The sequence below is a fragment of the Lynx canadensis genome, chromosome A2, assembly GCF_007474595.2.
Source record: "Lynx canadensis isolate LIC74 chromosome A2, mLynCan4.pri.v2, whole genome shotgun sequence".
NCBI classification, from domain to species: domain Eukaryota; kingdom Metazoa; phylum Chordata; class Mammalia; order Carnivora; family Felidae; genus Lynx; species Lynx canadensis.
This window is the reverse complement of record NC_044304.2, coordinates 20729011-20750157: the sequence shown is the minus strand read 5'-3', so window position 1 is coordinate 20750157 and position 21147 is coordinate 20729011. Positions and strand designations below refer to the sequence as shown.

The 21147-nt window shown below is 48.7% G+C and overlaps 1 protein-coding gene across 1 annotated transcript; it reads right to left on the bottom strand.

The window, feature by feature from the left end:
* Positions 1-824: 824 nt before the first annotated feature.
* Positions 825-7450, bottom strand: GLYCTK (glycerate kinase). The gene is given in 7 exon segments (XM_030306937.1): positions 825-3230; positions 3233-3555; positions 3557-3815; positions 4149-4319; positions 4950-5101; positions 5325-5740; positions 5940-7450. Coding segments are annotated over 6 exon segments (1575 nt in total). The 5' UTR covers positions 5702-5740; positions 5940-7450; the 3' UTR covers positions 825-2937.
* Between the last annotated feature and the right edge of the window lie 13697 nt (positions 7451-21147).

Here is a 21147-nt window from a genome sequence, read left to right as displayed (position 1 = left end):
AATGTGAAGTCCAACCTTTCAGCCAGCCAGGCACACAAGGCCCTTTGCCAATTGGCCTCTGCCAGCCTTTATGGCCTCCTTGCTTGACCAGATCTCCAGTAGGTAACCACACCAAACTGTGTCCTCACCCTAGGGTGGAGCAGAGCATGACTCAGAGGCCCGTTCAGGAACTGGCTGTGGGTTGAGCTGGACACACACGTGCCCACACGTGTCCCCCCCCACACACCCATATGGATATGCATATGAATGCACACGCACACCTGTGTAGAAGCCCATCACCCAACTGCACGTGGTTTTCTACCAAATTGTACCCGCAGTGGAATGTGGAATCTGCACCAGGAAGGGACTGACGAATCTGTTTTATGGTTCCCAAGGGTAGTCATGTCACCATCTGCAAGCCCTTGAGAAGCAGCAGGGAAGCAAGAGTGGATCCCTGACTCTGGCTGAGCTCTCTCTGGGTCCCAGGCTCTCTGAGCCCCTGTGAGTGGGCAAGCAGGTCCTGACCAGGCTTTCCTTCTGGTTCTGTGGCAGACTTGCTGTGCAGCCCCAGACAAGCCACCTTCCCTCTCTGTTTCTCCAGCTACAAAACAAAGGGATTTGGGCTAGCTGATACCTAAGGGCTGTCCAGGTACACTGCCCAGCTGTTTTCAGTTCATGCCAAGTACAGGGAATGAAAGGGCCTATAAAGGTGGCAGCAGTGGGGGAGGGGGGCACCCTACATAGCAAGTGCCTCCAGCTGGGAATGGAAATGAGGTGGGCACAAGGGCAAGAGGAACCTGAGCCAGGACAGACAGAAGCAAAGAACCACAGGATGGGAGCAATTATGACCCATAACTGAAATTTATGGAGCAAATAGTTAAGTCCTATTGAACAGTCACCATACAGCGTTTATCTCGTATTTGCATCTAGATTGAGGCCAAGTACATCTTTTCTCATCTTGGGGATACCAAATGAGCAAATCTAATGGGCCAGGCCCAATCCAGCCCCTGGCCTCCCAGCCCCCACAAACATAGGTGTAGGGCAAGGGCCAAAGCAGCACAGGAGAGACCTCCGGTGAGACCCCACCCACACCCAAACCCCTCAGCAGGCATGCAACAGACCTAGTGTACAAAGCAGCACATCCCTATCCCCGGCCACCCACATCTGTGTGCTCACATGCCAACACACACACACACACACACACACACACACACACACACACATGCCGTAGACAAGGCAGACAAGGCCCTGCCCTCCTATCCTGCTCTTGCCTGGAACTTGACACCAGCACCAACAGTCATGTCCGCATAGGCAAGGATTGACACAGACAGGGCATATCTAGAGGTTACCAGAGGAGCAACAAGGCACAGGCATTGCCACGTGGGGGCAACATTCCCTAGACTATGACACCCCCCCCCCCCCCCCCCACCGAGTCAGTGGGAACTCCATGCCAATACAGAAAGAAAGGAAACGGTGCCCTGCATCACAGAGGGGTGCAAACTCCCCTCTTCCCTAAGCCTCCCTGGCCTCCAGAGCCTGGCTCACATTGTTGACTTCACCTTGTCCCCAGGTCATGAACAGTCTGCAAGCTGGGCTGTCCAGAGCCCAAGTGGGTAAGGGAGGCTCTTCCCAGGGGGAGAGCATGCCAGCCTTGGCCCAGAGCCCCTCACACCCTCAGAGAGGAAGGGATAGCTGGGGTGGACGAGGGGGCCAGCAGGAGCAGCCCCAGGCCTCGCTGTTCTCTATGGCTTTTTATTCCTATGTGATTCTACTGCTCACTCATATAGGGATTGGAGCCGTGGCGCACGGCGGGGGCGGCCAGCGAGGGCTCGGATCCTGAGCAAGGGGGCCCAAAGAGAGGTAGCTGCTAGCCTAGCCAAGGGAACCTTTCCTCTGTTGCTCTCCCTACCCCCACCCCCACTGACCTCTTCCCTGGCCAACTGTAACAGGAGAATGGGCAGGTGGGCTGCTTGATCCCATCAGTACTCTGACCCACTATCTCAGCGCTGGAGACCACCACTGCAAGGCTGGCACTGGGAACTGGACTGTGTCCCAGAGGAGCAGCTAAAGGAACTGGGATGTTCCACCTGGAAAAACGGGCCTGACACAAGAAAACAAGGTCCAGAATCCTATGTGGCTGAGAGTAGCCCGTGGGCAAACAAAGGGCAGATCAACCAAAGAAGGTGTGGTCTGTGCCTAAGGGTTTTCCAAACACAGAAGGGAAGGACAGACTTAGTGAGTAGTAAGCATTCACCCAGCAAGGCACAAAGCAAGCAGAAGCTGGAGATTGCAACAGGGAGGCCACAGGGGAGTCACAGTTGGATAGGTGGCCAGTTGCTTTCAGACCCCACAGTCTGCAGTCCTTAGGCCTGTCCTCCCTCTCTGCTTGTCCCCATTGAATGTGTCAGAAGCCAGGCTCAACCTTCCTAGGCTCCTGTTTAAGTGAAGCAAGTGCTGAGTATACCCTGCAGAGCGGGGTGTGGGGAACTCCTGTAGGGTCTTAGCGCTGGGGCTGCAGGCTGATCCCACTCCCCTTCCCAGCAGTTCTGGGTGAGTCTTCGCTCAGAGGGAAAACACATGGAGAACCCATAGTGTGGTTCTTTTTATTTGCAGTCCTTGCTTTACCCCACAGAAAGGACACTCAGAGCTCAGCAGAGGGCTGCCTGGGGTGGGGCGGTGAGAAGACTGGGAACAACAAACTGCTAAGGGGCTCATCCCAGTCCTCAGAGATCCTGCTATCTGTCCAAGCAGAAGTAGGGAGAAGAGAGCCCCCATCGTGCCATTCCGGTTGGCGGAATGAACACAGAGCAGAAGCCATGGGTGTGAGGTATAAGGGGCCAACCAAGCAGCCTGGGCCAAGGAAAGAAGGAACCCTAAGGCCTGGTGAGGCCTTGGTGACCAACCCTGGTCGGCCCCAGGATGCTTCCTGTAGGCCTCCTCTGTACTCCTAAACACAACCTACATACCATCACCGTGCCGCAGGAACAGGATGTGGGCGTCCATGACATTGGTACCAGTCAGCCATGTGTGCAGCAGGTGCACCCCACCAACGAAACAACGGAAGAAGGTATGTGAGTCATTGTGAGATAGGAAGGTGGCCACGTCCAGGCCCTCAGCGGCAGCCTGGCTGGCCAGCTCAGGCATGACCCAGGCCCCAGCGGCCTCTGTGGGGCCATCCTGCCCATCGGTGCCGCCACTTAAAAACAGCACATCTACAGGCCCCAGTGGCCGTCGTCCCAGCTCTACTCCACACGCAGGGCCAGTTCCTGGTTCCGGCCACCCTTTCCTGAGCCCTGCAATTGCACTGTGGGCTCACCACCAGCCAGCAAGCAGACGGGGCCCCTGGCCCTCACCACAGCCTCCAGAGCCTCCTTCAGCTGCAGGTCTGGGAGCTGGAGCTCAGCTGCCAGCTCATGGAGTTGTTCAGCCTCCTCCGCAGAGGCTCCAGCCCCAGCCAGAGTGAGGCGGGTTCCAGCCACCTGGGCGAGCAACCCGTAGAACCGGGCTATACTTTCCACATCGCCCTGCATGGCTGCGCTCAGCACCACAGCCTGGTACCCCAGCGCCTCAGCCTGCGCGTGGCCTCGCCAGCGCCAGCGCGTTGGAGCCAATGATCACGTTGAGTACGTGACCACAGGTGTGTGGCCCATGAGGGTCAGAGTCAGCCCGAGCCAGCACAGTCTTCACGGAACGTGGCAGGGCAGCACGAAGGCCGTAGCGATTGAGGATGTGCAGGCAATCTTGCACGTTGTGGACGCTAGCCACAGTGGGGCCGCTGGCGATCACCTCCACAGGGTCCCCCACCACGTCTGACAGAATCAGGCTCACCACCTGGGGTGGGGTCGCAGAAGCAAGGCTCAGTCCCTCCTGGCCCTCACCCTACAGCCACTGAGGATAAACCACCACACGCCCCCTACCATGTAATTCACACACCCTCACACTGCCCAGTGCATTTTCTTACCCACTTCTAACCCCTCTCAAGGGGGTTTGTAGAACGTGTGGCCACTTGGACCCCCCCCCATTCCTCTCTGAGGCCCCTCTCAGCTAGCCCTGTGGACTCCCACACCAGGCCCCTGCAATCTGTCTGCTGTTCTAGCTTTCATCTCCCTGGTGCATGTGGGCTCCTCCAGCCCAGGGCTGCCTGGGGTAGAAGCAACCCATGTACCTGGCAGGGTAGGCAGCCCGAGCCAGCCCCCACCCTTGAGCTGGGACAAGGCCTTCCGGATTGTGTTCAGCTCCTGGATGTTGGCTCCACGGGCCGCCAGCAGTTTGGTGAGTGTCTGCTTTTCCTCCAGTGTGACGGGTGGGGATAGGGGCTGGCAGCAAGGCTGAGCCCCCACCTGCAGAGACAGTGAAGAAGTTGGCAGATGGGACAGAACTGCAAAGGAACCTCCCCACTCAGGGAAGCAGGCAGGCAGTGCCCACATTAGGGAAGGGGAGCTGGAAAGGTGGGGTTAGGGTGCCCCGTGTGGACATGCAGTGACCATGTGTACAGTCACCACACCCTGGGCCCCTGAGGCTGTGCCCTGCCTTAGGGTAGCCTAGGTCCCAGCAGGCACTAAAAGAACTATTCCGTAAGACTTGGAATAGGGGCTGCCCCTCATCCAGGAGGAGACAGTGAGACCAAGGAGGGGCTCCGTGGGAGCTAGAGACCTGGGTTCTAGCCCCAGATCACATTGGTAAGAGAGCAGCAACAGCAGGGACATTTTCCCTGCAACACCCTGAGTTAGATGTTCCCTATTACCCCCCCTCATGGTCACCCAACAGGGTCAGTCAGGGGAGGACCCCACAGCTCCAGGGAGGCCAGATACAATACCCGGGCCACCTGGGGGTCAGCCATCCAGGTTCCTTACTGCCTCCCTTGCTCTTGTGACCCCGGGCTCAGACCAACCATCTCTCACAGACTGGTATTTGGAACCACCACCACCATCCCCCAAACTGTCCTGAATGAGCCAATCTGGCACCCATACCTGAGATGAGCACAAGCAGTAGATCGTCAGCCGTGAGGCTTTCAGCCAGCTGCCGGATGGCCAGTGCGGCCCGGAGTGCATCACGGTCTGGGAGGTTGTCCTCTGCACCCTCAAATACCTGGACACAGCTGTGTGGCTTCAGCAGCATCTCCCTGAAGAGACAGAACAGACAGCAAGAGATGGGGTGAGCTCCTCTCCTTCCACCTGATTTCCCAGCTGTACAGGTGAAGGATGCCAATTGGCACCCATCCTGGAGCCAATCTAGACCCAGAAGGAAAGGGATGCTGGTGAGGAAGGGAGGCCCGATGGGGCTTGAGTTTGGCTTAGCTTCCCTGCCCGATGGACAGTGGGCAGCAGCCCCCCAAGGCTCCTTACTGTTTGCCAGCATGCTCCATGGCAGCACGGATCCCCTTGGGAACGCTGATCACACCCTGCACGAGATGCTGGCCCAGTAGCTCCTCAGCTGCAGCTGCCATGCCCAGCACAGCCTTGCCAAAGCCCACCAGGTAGAGGTTTTGCCGCAGCTGAAAGCTCCGGTCCCGCACCTTCAGCTGCCCACCACCAGGATCCAAGGACAGTGCCCGGTGCAGCATGGGGCCTGGAAGCACGGCACCCACAGCGCTCTCAAACAGCTGCCGTGCCTGCTCCGCGAGGGCCATGCCACTGGCCAGCCGGACCACTGCGCCACCCAAGAGGAGTGGGCGCAAGGGGGCTCGGGCCAAGCAGGGCAGGACCTGCAGGACTGCAGCCATGCCCCACTGTTCTCAGCACCACCTGGCACCCATGGCTGCCTAGGGGAAGAAGCACCAGTAAGGCCGCTGCAAGACCAGAGTCACCCCCACCACCACCACCACAGCTACCTCTCTGAGGGCTTGGAGCCGCTGGACCCCACGTGGCTGCTGCAATGGGCCATCTGCCAGTCCAAGACTTTCTGAGGCCCTCAGCTGCCTCATCTAACTCCAGTTCTCGGAGCCCAAGCCCACCACCTACCATGTCCTTCTCTTCTGTAGGCTCTGTTCTGGCCCTCTGGACACTCTGCCCCGGGTCCAAAGGTCCTGTTAGCTGAGCCCTCCCCTAGGCCACCCGCTTCGGCTGAGAGTTAATCATTCATAGAGGGAGCAATTCCTCTCATTGGGCTCCCGCCCCACCCCTTTTCCACCCCCTTCACTTCTAAGCCCTCGTCCAGGAGCAACACCCCTTTCTGGCACTCCTTCCTTGCCTGTTTACCACTTCTGTTGCCAAGAGGCTGCCGGCTGTCCCACCAACTGACCCTGAGCCCGATGACCTGTAGCCTGCTCAATTTCATTAGCTCATGGATCTGGTCTGGGAAGCCTAGGTCTGTGTGGGGAGGCTGTAGGCTCACAGGAGCACTGACAGGCAGACCCAGAGCACATCCTCAGGACACACACCCTGAGGAATCCCAGTGCTCAAGGCCAGTCCAGCAAAAGGTTTGGGTTCAAGCAAGAAATGGCAGCAAAGACTGGCTCATGATGGAACCGCAGATAAGTCCCTAGACCCCACAATAAGGCCATATACCTTGGGGCCCACACTGCAGGACAAAAAAGGACACCCTTCCACCTACTTGGCTAGCTAGACCCACCTCTGCTAAGAACATGCCTTTCACTCTGACCTAACAAGACAAGTCTTGGGTCACACCACCCACAGGAGTGAGAGCCAAGTGTCTGGAGCAGGAAAGACCAGGCTTCCAGAACTGAGGCCAGTCATTTTCCCCACTGGCCAAGGTAAAGGCTAAAGTAGCCTCAGGGTGAAGGTCAGGAGGCTGTAAAGGAATTCAGGGACAATAAAGCCCCAAAGAGCTCATCTCTAAAAAAGGCATCTGCTTTAACAATGCCCACCATAAATGCTGCCAGCTGACTGCACAAGTATGCACAGAGCAGGGGAAGGAGGCTGGGAATCAGGCTTCCGCTCTACCAAAGAGACAATTCCTTTTCTCTCACTGGACCTCACATACAAAATGAGAGGTGGGATGAGAAGATTAACGCTTTCCACTTGACATCCTTGGTCTCTCTGAAGCTGCCCACTGTTAACACAGAAAACCTGAGCCCCACTTTATCCCACACTCAAAAAACCTAACAATGTGTAGTCCTCAGCCACTTAGCCAGCATGGTTCTCAGCTTTCCCGTAAGACCAATGCTGCCTGACTCCAGCATTAAAAGGAACACAGAGGGTGCTGACATATGGACTCTGAAAAATGGGCTCAACTTTTGCCAGGAAGCCCCTGGGGATGGCCCATTAGGCTAGGAACCAAAAGCGGCTTAGAATCTAGCAATAGCCTGACAGTCTGCATGAACTTTGTACCTCTTTCCCAGATGGACACAGGCCTTGCCACAGTACACCAGAGCTCGGGGGAGGGAGGGGGAGAGGGGTGTTCAAGGCAAAGGTTGCAGTTAAAATATAAGATGTATTTGAATTTCAAATAAATCAGATCTTTTCTTCTTTCCTTTCTTTCTTTCTTTTCTTTTTTCTTTTTTTTTTTTTTTTTTTTTTGAGAAAAAGAGAGAAAGAAAGAGCAGGGGAGGGGCAGAGAGATGGAGAATCCCAAGCAGGCTCTGCCCTATCAGCAGAGCCCGACCAGGGAGCTCAATCTCACCATCCTGAGATCATGACCTGAGCTGAAATCAAGAGTCCTACGCTTAACTGACGGAGTCACCCAGGTGCCCCTCAATTAGAGATTTTTAAAATACAAGTATGTTCCATACAATATTTGAGGCACACCTACACTAAAAAAAAATGTTACCTATCTGAAATTAAATTTTAACTGCACGTCCTGTATTTTTACTTGCTACTCTTTATTCACACACCCTCTCTCCCTAAAACTCCCAGGTACTCCAGAGATAAATCCGGAAACACCGAGAAGACCCTCCTTGACTCCTCCTCGCCACCAAGTGGGGCTGGAGCCACTTCCGGCCTTTTCCTGCCCGCACATGCTCCGGAAGTAATGTCATCCTCTACCGGCGCCTTAGACCTTTCCGAGGGAACTTCGCTGCCGCGTGATGTCCGGTAGTGACCCGAGAAATAATGGCCCGCCACCACCTGGACCCGCCACTGCCCGGCCCAAGGACTTCTTCCATGGGCCCTCGCGCCGTGGACTTACCGCCCCACCGCTCTGGGTCGCGGCTTCCGGTGCCGGAGACCGGAAGTACTCGCGGGTAGGGCGGAGCGGAATCAGGAAGTGTGGGGTGAGAGGGGGCGGGGTTGGGGTGCTGCCGGGCGCAAGCTGCCGTGGGAGGGGGATGTGAGGTTTGTGCGAGTGGGAACTAAGGCGTTTCCTCCGCTCGGACTTTTGGGAGGCTTGGGTGGAGCCACCTTCAGGCTGTATTGCTTTCATCTCTGCAACGGTGGCAATAATCTCTGACTCACCCAATTGCCGTAAGCGTCCCCTCTATCCCGTAGGATCCCATCAGTCAGCAAATACATTCCTTCCTCCTGTTAGGTGCCCGGCAATAGACTGAGCAAAGGGACTGAGAATTACGATTTCCCCACAATTCACCCTTTCTGGAGCCAGATTAAATCATCCCGGCTCCTCTCCACCTCTGTAATCCCACAACTCTTTTGTGTTCACCCCTCTCCTCCGTGGCCAACCAATTGCATGAACCTCGAGCACACAAGCTGCCTGTAAACATGAATGACCCTGGGTCTCCCTTACTCTCTCCATTCTCAGCCTGTGTCCACCCTTGAGCCTGACTTGATGCCTTCCCGCATTCAAAAGACAAGTCCTGACCAGACTCCAAAGACACAAAAGAGTTGTTGGTTGTTTTTTTTTTTTAAACTGATATTCTCCTGGGGAGATGGGGGGAGGGAGTTACATCACAAATCACACAGCAGACTTTCTAAAAATCTTAAAACATATCCCCACCACCACCACCACCACCACCAGTTTCCATTTGCAGCTGCCACATCTCTCCATAGGTCTCCAAACCATGCTCTGTTCTCATGAACTCCTCCTAACCCCTTCCCAGCTGTCTCCCTGGATTTTTCTTTCCAATTATAACAGAGGACCTTTTATTCCCTGTCACCCTCTCCCAAACTTCCCCTCTCCATCATCAAAACAAAGGCACCTTCAGGAGAATCTGCCCTCCTTAGATGTGGGGAGATTGTCAATACTTAAAATTTCAGTTTTTCCTTGCTGATAGTAAGTAGTCTTGGTTCAGCTTGCATTTATTCATTCCTCCAGCATTCAGCAGACATTCCCTGACTTTCTATGTAGGTCAAATACTACAGCTACTGGGATGAGTAAGAAGTGGTACTTTGAGTTGAGAATTTTACTCTGCTTTCGTAATTGCAGACCCCCATTACTAGAAGGAATGTATATTTGAGCACCTCTCTCATTATTTAGTGCCAGAGACTCATGAACAAATACCATTTACCATGCCAATGCTGTTCTGTCAGACTGTAAGCAGGAAGACTAATTATACCCATGTTTTAAATCCTTCTCCCACCCCACTACTCACAAGATGTATTTAACAGCAAGGTTTAAATGCCCACTGGACTCTGAGTTCTTGGAAGGTGGTGACTTGGTCTAATTTATATTTGCATCTCTACTGCCTTGCATAGGACCAGGCACTAATAAAAGCTGGAATTTCTATATTTTTTATCTCCCACCCCCACTTTCTTCCTTTCCTTATTTTTTTAACGAATTAACAAGAGAACAGTGAAGTAAGTACTCAGCTACAAAGTGCTGCAGACCCAAAGTAGAAAATATTTCACAAAAGGAAAAAAAAATGGGGCTCCTGGGTGGCTCAGTCGGTTGGGCGACTGATTTCGGCTCAGGTCATGATCTCACAGCTCGTGAGTTCAAGCCCCGTGTCGGGCTCTGTGCTGACAGCTCAGAGCCTGGAGCCTGCTTCAGGTTCTGTGTCTCCCTCTCTCTCTACCCCTCCCACGCTCACGGTCTGTCTCTCTCTCTCTCTCTCAAAAATAATAAACATTAAAAAAAATTTTTTTAAAGGAAAAGAAATAATGGTAATAACAAGTAGAAGCCTTCATGAAGCAGTGGGATTTAGATCTAAGAAAACAATTGGGCTCATCAGAATGCATACACATACCTTGATAGTAGGCATGAATATGCCTATAGTCTTTTTAAGTGCACTTTGACAGTAAGTATCGATGTCAAAAATGAGGGGGCGCCTGGGTGGCTCAGTTGGTTAAGTGTCTGGCTTCGGCTCAGGTCACGTGTGAGCCCTGCATCCGGCTCTGTGCTGACAGCTCAGACAGAGCCTGGAGCTTGCTTCAGATTCTGTGTCTTCCTCTCCTTCTGCCCCTCCCCCACTTGCTCGCGCGCGCTCTCTCTCTCAAAAATATACATTAAAAATTTTTTTAAATTAAAAAATGTGACAGGCAACTTCAGTACAAGGAAATAACTGGTTGTGTAGACAAAGATGATGTAGGGAAGGAAAAAGACTTTGTCCTCTATTCTCTTAGTTTCAGTGGTTGAGGCCCTAGGAACTAAATTGACAGAAGACAGATCAACAGAGGGAAAAGTTTATTTCATATGTATATGAGGGGCTCAGAGAAATGAAGTAAAAACCACAAAGAGGCCAATAGGCCTGAGAGCTCATATATATATATATATATATATATATATATATATACCAGTTTAAACAAAAAGCAATAAATTTGAAAGATGTGACGAGACAAAAGGGGTTCAGACTTGTGCGGGTAATAAATTGTGGGAAAGTATATATATATATTATATATAATATATGTATATGTATATATAATATATATATTATATATATTATATATATATGGAAGATATATATATAAAATATATATATATATTATATATATGGAACTAATAGAAGATAAGGATTGCTGTTAGTAAGATTTGTTTGTACAGATTCACCTTTGGCATTGGCTCTCCCTCTCCTGGTACAGGGAGGACTCTTTCTCATTGGAAATTTATATCCTGCTTTTATGTAGGAAGGAGGAGGGCAGGGAGCCTTTTCTGCATCTGTCCTGAAATTTCTTCAATTCAAAGTAATCCTTATGCCAAAGTGGCATATTTTGGGATGGCATATTCTGATCCCCTTTAAATGGACATGAGATATCCAGCCCAGAGTTGTTGTGAGTATAGAGCAATCTAAATATCCATTGAGAAGATAATTTATACAAATAAGTTATAGTACTTCTAAACAGGTATTTAAAATGGTATTCTAATATTATTAAGGCTTACATATGTGTTACTTTTTGAAATGCTATTCTATGTTTAAAAAAAACTGTTGAAAAGATAATTTACCGATTGGGTGGCTCCATCGGTAGAGCATGTGACTTTTGATCTCGGGGTTGTGAGTTTAAGCCCCACATTAGGCATATAGCTTACTTTAAAAAAAGAAAAACAACCATTTAAGTCAAATATATAAGCCTTCTGCATTATTAGAGCAAGCTGAAGGAAAGAAGGCATGTACTGGGGTACATTACTTATACCCTATTGAGGGAGAATTTACTGAATTTATTCATCAGATTAAGCTTTAATTAAAAATTTTTTAAGTTTATTAGTCTTGAGAGAGAGAGGAGAGAGAGAATCCCAGGTAGGCTCCCCACTGTCAGTACAGAGCCCAACGTGGGGCTCGAACTCAAGAACTGTGAGATCATGACCTGAGCCAACATCAAGAGTCGGATAATTAACCAACTGAACCACCCAGGTGCCCCGGATTAAGCTTTAATTTGAATGTTCCCTTTTAAAGTTTTTTTTTTTTAATGTTTATTTATTTTTGAGAGAGAGAGAGAGAGAGAGAGAGAGACAGAACACGAGTGGGGGAAGGGCAGAAAGAGAGGGGGAGAAACTGAATCTGAAGCAGGCTCTAGGCTCCGGGCTGTCAGCACAGTGCCCGACTCAGGGCTCAAACTCACGAACCGTGAGATCATGACCTGAGCCTAAGTCAGACGCTTAACCAACTGAGGCACCCAGGTGGCTCTAAAACATCCCCTTTTAGAGCAAAGGAAGAGGTTGTTCCTGGGTGAGGTTAGGTCATCAGTGACCAGGGGAAGATGGCAGTAATGGTACCCATCTCCACTAACAGTGCTGAATCTCAGGAATTCAACATGGGTGAAGTACTTGGTCCCTGTAACTCTGAAATCTGCACACCACCACCACCCCCCGCCCCGCTCCCCGCACACAAGCTCAAAGAGGTCATCAGGGTAGTGAATGGTACAAATTTGTGAGATCAGTGCTCAGTCTTGGGCTTTCTGACCTTGGAAATTTGCTGTAAATAAGCCCTGCTTGTTGAGAAAGCTGATCACAAATGATTGCAGCCGTTTGAGGTTTCAGATGCCCGTGGAGGTTTGGAGTGTTAGTGCACATTGCCAGTCCGGCAGAGTCAGCAGCCGTCCCCCTCAAGTCCCTGTCCCTCTATCGACATTCACCCTGTTATCCTCCAACCTCAAACCATGGTGGTGTGTGCTAGTGCTATTTACCACCTAAGTCCAGTTCTCTCCCCTTCTAGCACTTCCTGGCCCTCTTGTGGTTGAGAAGAGTCATTCAGCTAGTTATGGCCAACCGGTGGCATAGCGAGTAGAAGTGGTGTGGTTCATTTCTGGGCAGTTAACTGCCCAGGTGAAACCTTCCTGAGCATTTTCCCCTTGGGCTTAGCAACTGACAACCTTCAAGATGGTGGCTTTTTTGCCAACCTAAAACCTGAGTGACAGATGGGAAGAGCCATCCTGCTAACCCACAAAGGACAGGTATTGAAAATAGAAAGTGAACCTTTGATGTTTAAAGCTACTAAGATGTTGGGGCACCTGGATGGTTCAGTCATTTGACCATCCGACATTGGCTCAGGTCATGACCTCACAGTTTGTGGGTTCGAGCCCCGCGTCGGGCTCTGTGCTGACAGGGTGAAGCCTGCTTTGGATTCTGTGTCTCCCTCTCTCTCTGTTCCAGCCCGACTCATGCTCTCTGTGTCTAAAAAATTTTAAAAAAATTTTTTTTATTTTAAAAAAGCTACTAAGATGTGGGAGTTTGTGTTATTGCACCATAACCTAGCCTATGCTGGTTGATATGTACACTTTATCCTGTTGCAAGTTAGTTTCAGAAATCAAGACCTGCATTTTGGAATCTTGATCTACTTTTGATATCAGATCATCTGGAAAATGTTGGTTCTCACTGGCATTCATCTTGCTAGATGCACCAAGATATCAAGAACATCTTGCTGTATATTCAAATTCAGGAGAGTCTTGTACACTAATCAATACCACAAGGCAGGAGCACAAAGCAGAAAGCAACTTTCATGAGGAGAAATTCTTTGCATCAGTCTTGGGATTCTGTGGTGGGGCAGATTTTTATTCCATCAGTTCATGTGGCCTCTGGGGTTCTCTTCCTTTACTGCATTTTAATTGTGACTGGACAAAGGTAAATGATTGCAAGAATTCAGGACCAGCAAGAAATGTAAGATTGATGTAGAACCAAAAATAAAAATAGTGAACATGAACATGTTCCGTCTTTTCTCCAATAAGATATACTCAGCTTGGTTATTCAATGTAAAAACTATTGTGAATTATTATACTGCATCCATAAGAGAAACCTTAAAATCCACTGTGAAAATAAAACAGTGATTTTTTTTTTAATTTATGCAAAACCTGGGATAAATCAGGCTCTCCATCATCAATTCCAAACTGGAGGCAGCTGCCTTCTCAGGGAGGCACTCCTGGTTTCCATGGCCTCCCTTCCACTTATCCTTGGCATCCTGGACCTCTTCCTTAGCATTCAGCCCCTAATGCCTCATGGAGGTGGCACCAAGGGGTAAAGAGATCCCTTTTGGGGGCTTCCAGGGCCAGCTCTACAGTCAGTTTTCAGGAGCCTCCTCTTCCACCCTCCACCCCTGCTTTTGTCTCTGCAGCGCTAGACCCTTCTCCAGGTCAGGCCCAAGGTGGGTGCTCTGGGAGACCCCAGAGACACCAGAGCTCCGATGTGGGGATGGATAGGGTCCTGAGGCCGGAAGGAGTGGCGTTTTCTTTTTCTTTAAGTTTTTAAATTTTATTTATTTTGAGAGAGAGAGAGCATGAGCGGGCAGAGGCAGAGAGAGAGGGAGAACCACCCGGGGTTCAAACTCAGGAACTCAGATCATGACCTGGGCTGAAATCAAGAGTCGATGCTTAACTGACTGAGCCACCCAGGCACCCCAGCAGTGGAGCTTTCTTAGGTGAAAGCTGTGAAACACCATAGGCTATTTTTCTTGCAAGGAAGGGTGGGGGGTATAAATAACGCTCCCAGAAGCAGCACTGCTGTGACAGATCCGGGGTTGCCAAAGCACTGCAGGTTGAATTGTCAGAAAGGATTTTTAAGCCTTTTGAAATAGTTCTGTATGTTTAGAGGCAGAGGCCCTGGGCCTCTAGGCAATTCTTCCTGGATCTGAGCAGTCTAGGTTTATCTGGGAAGAACCCATCCCTTCCTTCCAGAACAAAAAGGCATTGTTTACCAACAATGGACTTTGTTAAATGTGAATGACTACCTACCCTTTGCCCTAGAAACTGGGCTGGAACTTTCCAGTCAGAAGCAGAGTATGAATCCAGACTCAAGGCTTATTGGCTGTGTGACTTTAGGAAAGTTATTTAACCTCTCAGTCTTCATCATTAAAATGGGGTTAAGAGCATTAAATAAACAATATGTTTCTAGTGCATGTAGAAAGGCTCAAAGTTGTGGCTGGGCCAGCTTTGTGGGTGTGGGACCTGTGTAGTCACACAGGGAACCAAGGTCAGAAGGGTCCTGCACTCGAAGATTGAATATTGTCAAATATTCTACCGTTGCTGTCTAGCATTTCTTAATGATTTTTTGAGGAGGGGCCCATATTTGTATTTTGTACTCGGCCCTGAAAATTATGTAGTCGATTTCAGACCTCCTCTTTTCAGACCCCCTGGTCCTAGGGCTCAGGACCTCTCTGAGGAATTCCAGTAGGTGGTCACATGTTAGGAGGACCAGTGTCCAAACTGGGGGCGGGGCGGGGGAGGGGGGGGAGCAGGGGTGGCACTGTGGTTCCTGGGCAGTACTGAGGCTGTAATGAGAACATCTGAACTCCCCCGCTATGACAGGCATGTCCTGGCCACTGGGTCCAGGAGAGCTCTTTAGGCAAGAGACCTAGAAACCCTCCCTCACTCAGTAGCTGAAGGCCACACTTGGGAGTCGTCCACAGGCTGATCCCTTGGGGGAAACTGAACACTGCATGTAATTCAGGCGTGGTACAAGCCACATGAATTATATGAAATCAGCCCCGGGTTCCTTGGAAAAGGAATGTAGTTACCTCCATGCATGGCCATCATTATTTCCTATTGGTGGTACGTGAAATGAAGCATTCATTTAGCAAAAGCAGGCAATTTGTCAGGTGAGAAGTGTTCTATGTGAACTGAGTGTGACAGCTGAAATGTGCTATACGGAGTCACCGTGGGTTGCAATTGTGTTCCAACATTCTGCTTTTCTCTGTGGTGATTATGTTCACACACACACACACACACACACACACACACACACAGCCTTCCCAAAGAAGAGTCACACAACTGTAGTTATTGTGAGGGCTTGTTTAAGAAGTTGAGGGGGAGTAGAAAACACAACCCCAGAGTGTGCCACTTGGGCATGTAGATTGTTTTGAACTGAAGGAAATTAAGCTGACTCAGGAAAACCGCCCAAGGAATTCAGATAGAGGGCCTGTAACAGGAAGAGAGCTGTTACCAGAGATAACTGTTTACATCAGAAAGACTTATCTGTGGGGCGCCTGGGTAGCTTAGTCCCTTGCCCGTCCAACTCTTGATCCCAGCTGTCGTGATCTCACAGTTCGTGGGGGTAAGCCCCCGTGTTGAGCCTCACGTTGACTGTGCAGACCCTTCTTGGGATTCTCTCTCTCCAAACAAACAAACAAGCTTTTTAAAAATGCTGTTTAAAAAAACAAAACTTATCTGCCTCGCATGACAAACATTTGTTTACCAAACATTTGCTCTTCTCATCTTCTTATGAATTGTCTTTCTCCCCATTGAAGCCCTAGCCCCCCACCCTTTTCTCCATGACTCAGCATATGGTATACAAACCTCAATTGCCAGGGCACCTGGCTGGCTCAGTCAGAAGAGCATATGACTCTTTTTTTTTTTTTTTTAATATTTATTTATTTATTTTGAGAGAGAGCTAGCAAGCTCCCATGTGAGTGGGGGAAGGGCAGAGAGAAAGGGACAGAGAGAGTCCTAAGCAGGGATTCTGCGCTGTCAGCACCAAGCACGACTCAGGGCTTGATCTCACGGTTCATGTGATGATGACCTGAGCCGAAATCAAGAGTCAGACACTTAATCTACTGAGTCACCCAGGTGCCCCAAGAGCATGACTCTTGATCTCAGGATGGTGAGTTTGATTCCCACATTGGGTGTAGAGATTACTTTAAATGAATAAATAAAAACTTAAAAACAAAACAAAAAAACCCCTCAGTTGCCTGACTGCCCGAAGGGGCCAAGGGCAGGCTACCCCCAAAACGTGCCACTTTGGTATATTGATTATTTTAAGTAAAATTTACTGAAGAAACAGCCTATGCAAGAAGGACACTCAGACCCTCCTCTGTCCCCCTGAAAGCAGAAAATAAATCTCCCAGGTGAAAGGTACCCTCCCTGTACCAGGAGCTAAAGAGATACCCTTCTCACCAGAGATGGGAAATTCAGAGCCCAGAAGGCTGTATAAATAACTCTTGTTACTTTTTACTAATTTATGACCCCAGCCCAAATTCTGTTTAGAATTTCTTACTAATTGAGGCTCCCAAAGTTAAGTTTTCTTTGTTCCGTCAATTCCTCACAGATTTACTGTCTCTTTGTCTAAAGAGTATGAAAACTGCCTGCCTTCATCATTTCTTGAAGTCTCAATTCCATAACTGGACTTCTGTACACGCGTAATGAAACTCTGGTATTTTTTCCTGTTCGTTAATCTGTGTCATGTCAATTTAATTCCTAGTCCAGTTGGAAGATGTTGAGAGTAGAGAAGAATTTTTTCTTCTCTTCAGTTGGTGTAGTTGGCAGGATACTTTAATTCACTGGACATCGCTCGCTCCAGACACTGTAGCAGCTGAGAGATCCTGGACATCCAACATCCAACATCCAACTGGCAAAAGGTAAGATCTCTTACCATGTCAGCCTCCTGGAAGCTCTACAGAGTCCAATGGAGACAGAGTGGTGAGAATCTTTTTTTCTTCCTGTAAATTTAGATTAGCAGGAGAAAATATTGTGGAACTAGCTCCTTGGGCAACTCTCAAGCTGACCTCAGAGACTGTTGAGTTAAAGAGACTGGCCATCCATTTAAACAAACTTTGCTGTGGATCCTCTATGTAAAAACAGAATGAGGTTTTTCCTTTTGTTCTGTGTCCTAAGAGTTTGGCTTTGTGACCCATGAGAACATTTTCTCTGATTTCTGCCTTCAGGAGGGTACACTTACTGAGGTCCACTTTGGTGGCCTGTCAAATAGAGACGCATAGTTACAATTTGCACTCTGTCTGGCCAGGCCAGCTTGCAGGGGAATTTGTCATAAAAGGTCCCAGACCATAAGGGGCCTTTGTTGTCCAAGCTTTGTTGCTTGGCAGTGCTAGAAAAATCCCATCCCAGTAGCACCCACCCAGTGTCACAAATTAGAGGGTCTGTGACTGGAGGCATCTCACCATTTCATGAGAGACCAGAGACATCCTTATCTCCTGTGCAACAGAGGTCTTTGTTCTAAGACTAATTTTGGGAGTGAACTTTTGGATCATGGGGGTTATATCATATATGCCCTCTCTGGACATCCCTTGTATCTTTGGTTAAACCATTAAAAGGCTTATTGGTTTGAGTCCCTATTAATAGATCCTATTCATCAATGGCCAGACATTGACTATATTTGAAAAAATATAGGGGGCGCCTGGGTGGCGCAGTCGGTTAAGCGTCCGACTTCAGCCAGGTCACGATCTCGCGGTCCGTGAGTTCGAGCCCCGCGTCAGGCTCTGGGCTGATGGCTCAGAGCCTGGAGCCTGTTTCCGATTCTGTGTCTCCCTCTCTCTCTGACCCTCTCCCGTTCATGCTCTGTCTCTCTCTGTCCCAAAAATAAATGAAAACGTGGAAAGAAAAAAAAATTAAAAAAAAATATAAATTGACTATATTTGAAAAAAAAAATCCTGTATAAAGGACTCTCAGTTGTCTTATTGGAATAATAGCTAGGCTTAAGGACTGCCTTGACAAGATAAAAATTAGACTTAAGACAAATGACCACATCTAAACTAAGTTTCCTTTCTTAAAATCCAGATCTCAAATCTGCCTATTTTAACTTCCCTTCCCCTACAAGATTTGCAGAGAGCATTCCAGCTTTATCTCTAGGTTCAAAGTATACAGGCTACTCTTGTAAATGCTGAAGGCCAAAAAGTGAATTTAGCAGAAGCAACTGGGACAGGCAGTAGGGCTCACTTTGCTGTAATCAGGTCTGCCAGCTTCAGGCATTTCTATGCAATAACCTTCGCAGATGTATCCTAGACACCCCCCCCAAACCATGCCCCCCACTTCAAAGAATTCATATCCCTTGAACAGCAGCGGATCTTTTGAATTATAAAGCCCTTTTTCCTCCACTTTCAAAAGATCCTACCAAATTTAGAGAAGAATTAGAAAGATTAATTGCTATTCACAACCCTACTCACAGAGACCTTGACTGGCTGCTAAGGGGAGTTCTTCTGACCCAAGATTAAACCGGTTATTAGACAGGCCAGACTAGCCCCTGAGAAAACCCCTTCCACAAAAGAAACAGGTGATCCACATTTCTCATAGGCCCTCCTATAAATGATCTGCAAAAGGCCAGTATTCAGAGTCAAATAGAAGCCTAGGTTAAACTGTGTACTCAGTACTCAGAAAGAAGGCTTTTGTTAAAATGCTTTATGCAAACTTTACAAAGGCATAAATCTTTTGATTCTCATTTTAGTTAAAAATCTCTGTGATATAAAGAAACAAATTTAGTTTAAAAGGTGGGCTAATCCCTTAATATTCAGGCTATAATCCAGTTCTTTGGGGAATTAAAAACGCCTCTGTTTTACAAATATATATATAAAATGAGAAATTCAGCCTAGAAACAAGTCACAGCCGACCTATCTTTACAAACCTCACCTATTTCTCTTAAAATGTTGATGGATATCGTACTTTTTTTTTTTAATTTTTTTTTAACATTTATTTATTTTTGGGACAGAGAGAGACAGAGCATGAACGGGGGAGGGGCAGAGAGAGAGGGAGACACAGAATCGGAAACAGGCTCCAGGCTCCGAGCCATCAGCCCAGAGCCCGACGCGGGGCTCGAACTCACGGACCGCAAGATCGTGACCTGGCTGAAGTCGGACGCTTAACCGACTGCGCCACCCAGGCGCCCCTACGTAGGTTCTATACCCAACATAGGGTTTGAACAACCCTGAGATCAAGAGTCACATGCTCTGCCAGCTGAGCCAGCCAGGCACCCCTGTTTATGGATAAAAGATCAAGCTACTGGAACAAAATTGTCCTATACTTAGAAAAACAACAACAACAACAAACAAACTTGTGCTCTTTCTCTGCCCCTTAAAGTTATTAATCTTCTGTCCTTGAAATGACATAGCCCACAACTGCCTAACAATAAAGGGAAAAAAGGAGGGTGGGGAGTAGACCTTTTAAAATACAAGCTGCTAAAAGGGCTCTTTTAATGGCACCTCTGATATGCTCCAAATACCCACCTTAGAGAAAACATGGATACTTTCTCTGTAAATTTTCTACCCCCATCTTCTCTAGGACTTAAGAGCCATTCATTGAAATTCTTCGTTTTTTAAGTATATTTGTTTATTTTTGAGAGAGAGAGAAAGAGAATCCCAAGCAGTCTCCAGGCTAATAAACAGCATGACAAGGGGCTTGGCATGGGGCTCCATGTGGGGCTTGAACCCACCTACCATGACCTCATGACCTGAACTGAAATCAAAAGTCAGAGGCTTAACCGATGCAGCTACCCAGGCGCCCCTCCATAGGTCATTCTAACTCAGAAATTTATCTCCAAGAATTGGAATTCATAAGGAGCCCTCAGTTTTAGAAGCTATATTGTTTAGGAGAGGTTCCACTTTAAACTGTATAGCATGAAATTTAAAATTTAATAAACGGGGGCGCCTGGGTGGCGCAGTCGGTTAAGCGTCCGACTTCAGCCAGGTCACGATCTCGCGGTCCGGGAGTTCGAGCCCCGCGTCGGGCTCTGGGCTGATGGCTCAGAGCCTGAAGCCTGTTTCCGACTCTGTGTCTCCCTCTCTGTCTGCCCCTCCCCCGTTCATGCTCTGTCTCTCTCTGTCTCAAAAATAAATAAATGTTGAAAAAAAAAATTTTTAAAAATAAATAAATAAAAAAAATAAAATTTAATAAACGGGCCAATCTTAACCCTATTGTGGTATTAATTTCACAAAATGTAAGTGTATCAAGTCATCAGGTTGTACATGTTATTTAATGTTATATGTTAGTTATATCTCAATACAGCTGGGGGGGGCAACTTTCTAACTAGCTTAAACAATAAGGAATAATTGTTATTTCATGTAACAAGGGATTTCAAGGTAGGACGCTGTAGAGTTGGTGTGCAGGTCACAAAGACCCTGGGTCAGTGTCCTAGAGCTGCTCTAACACTCACACAAAGTGGGTGGCCTAAAACAATAGGGTTTTATTGTCTCAGTTCTGGAGGCCAGTAGTCCAAAATCAATTTGTCACCAGGGTCATGTTTCTCTGAAACCTATAGGAGACACTCCCATCTCTACTTCCAACTTCACAGGGCCACCTTCTGTCTCTCCCCTCTTCTCTCTTTTTTAAGTTTATTTTGAGAGAGACAGAGAGTGCAGGCAGGGGAGGAGTGGGGTGCATACAGAGGATCCCAAGCAGACTCTGTGTTGACAGCGGAGAGCCTGATGTGGGACTTGAACTCACACACCGTGAGATCACAACCCGAGCTGAAGTCAGATGCTTAACTGACTGAGCCACGCAGGAGCCCCTCTCCTCTTCTCATAAGGACACCAGTCATATGGGATTCAGGGCCCAGCCTACTCCAGTATGACGTCATCTTTACTAATTACATCTGCTGCAACCCTGTTTCCAAATTTGGTCACATTTTGGGGTGCTGGGGGTGGGGACTTCAATATATCTTTTGGGGGGGGGGGGACACAATTCAATCCATAACGGACCTTTTTCATCTTTCTGCTCTGCCATTCTCATCCTGCTGGCT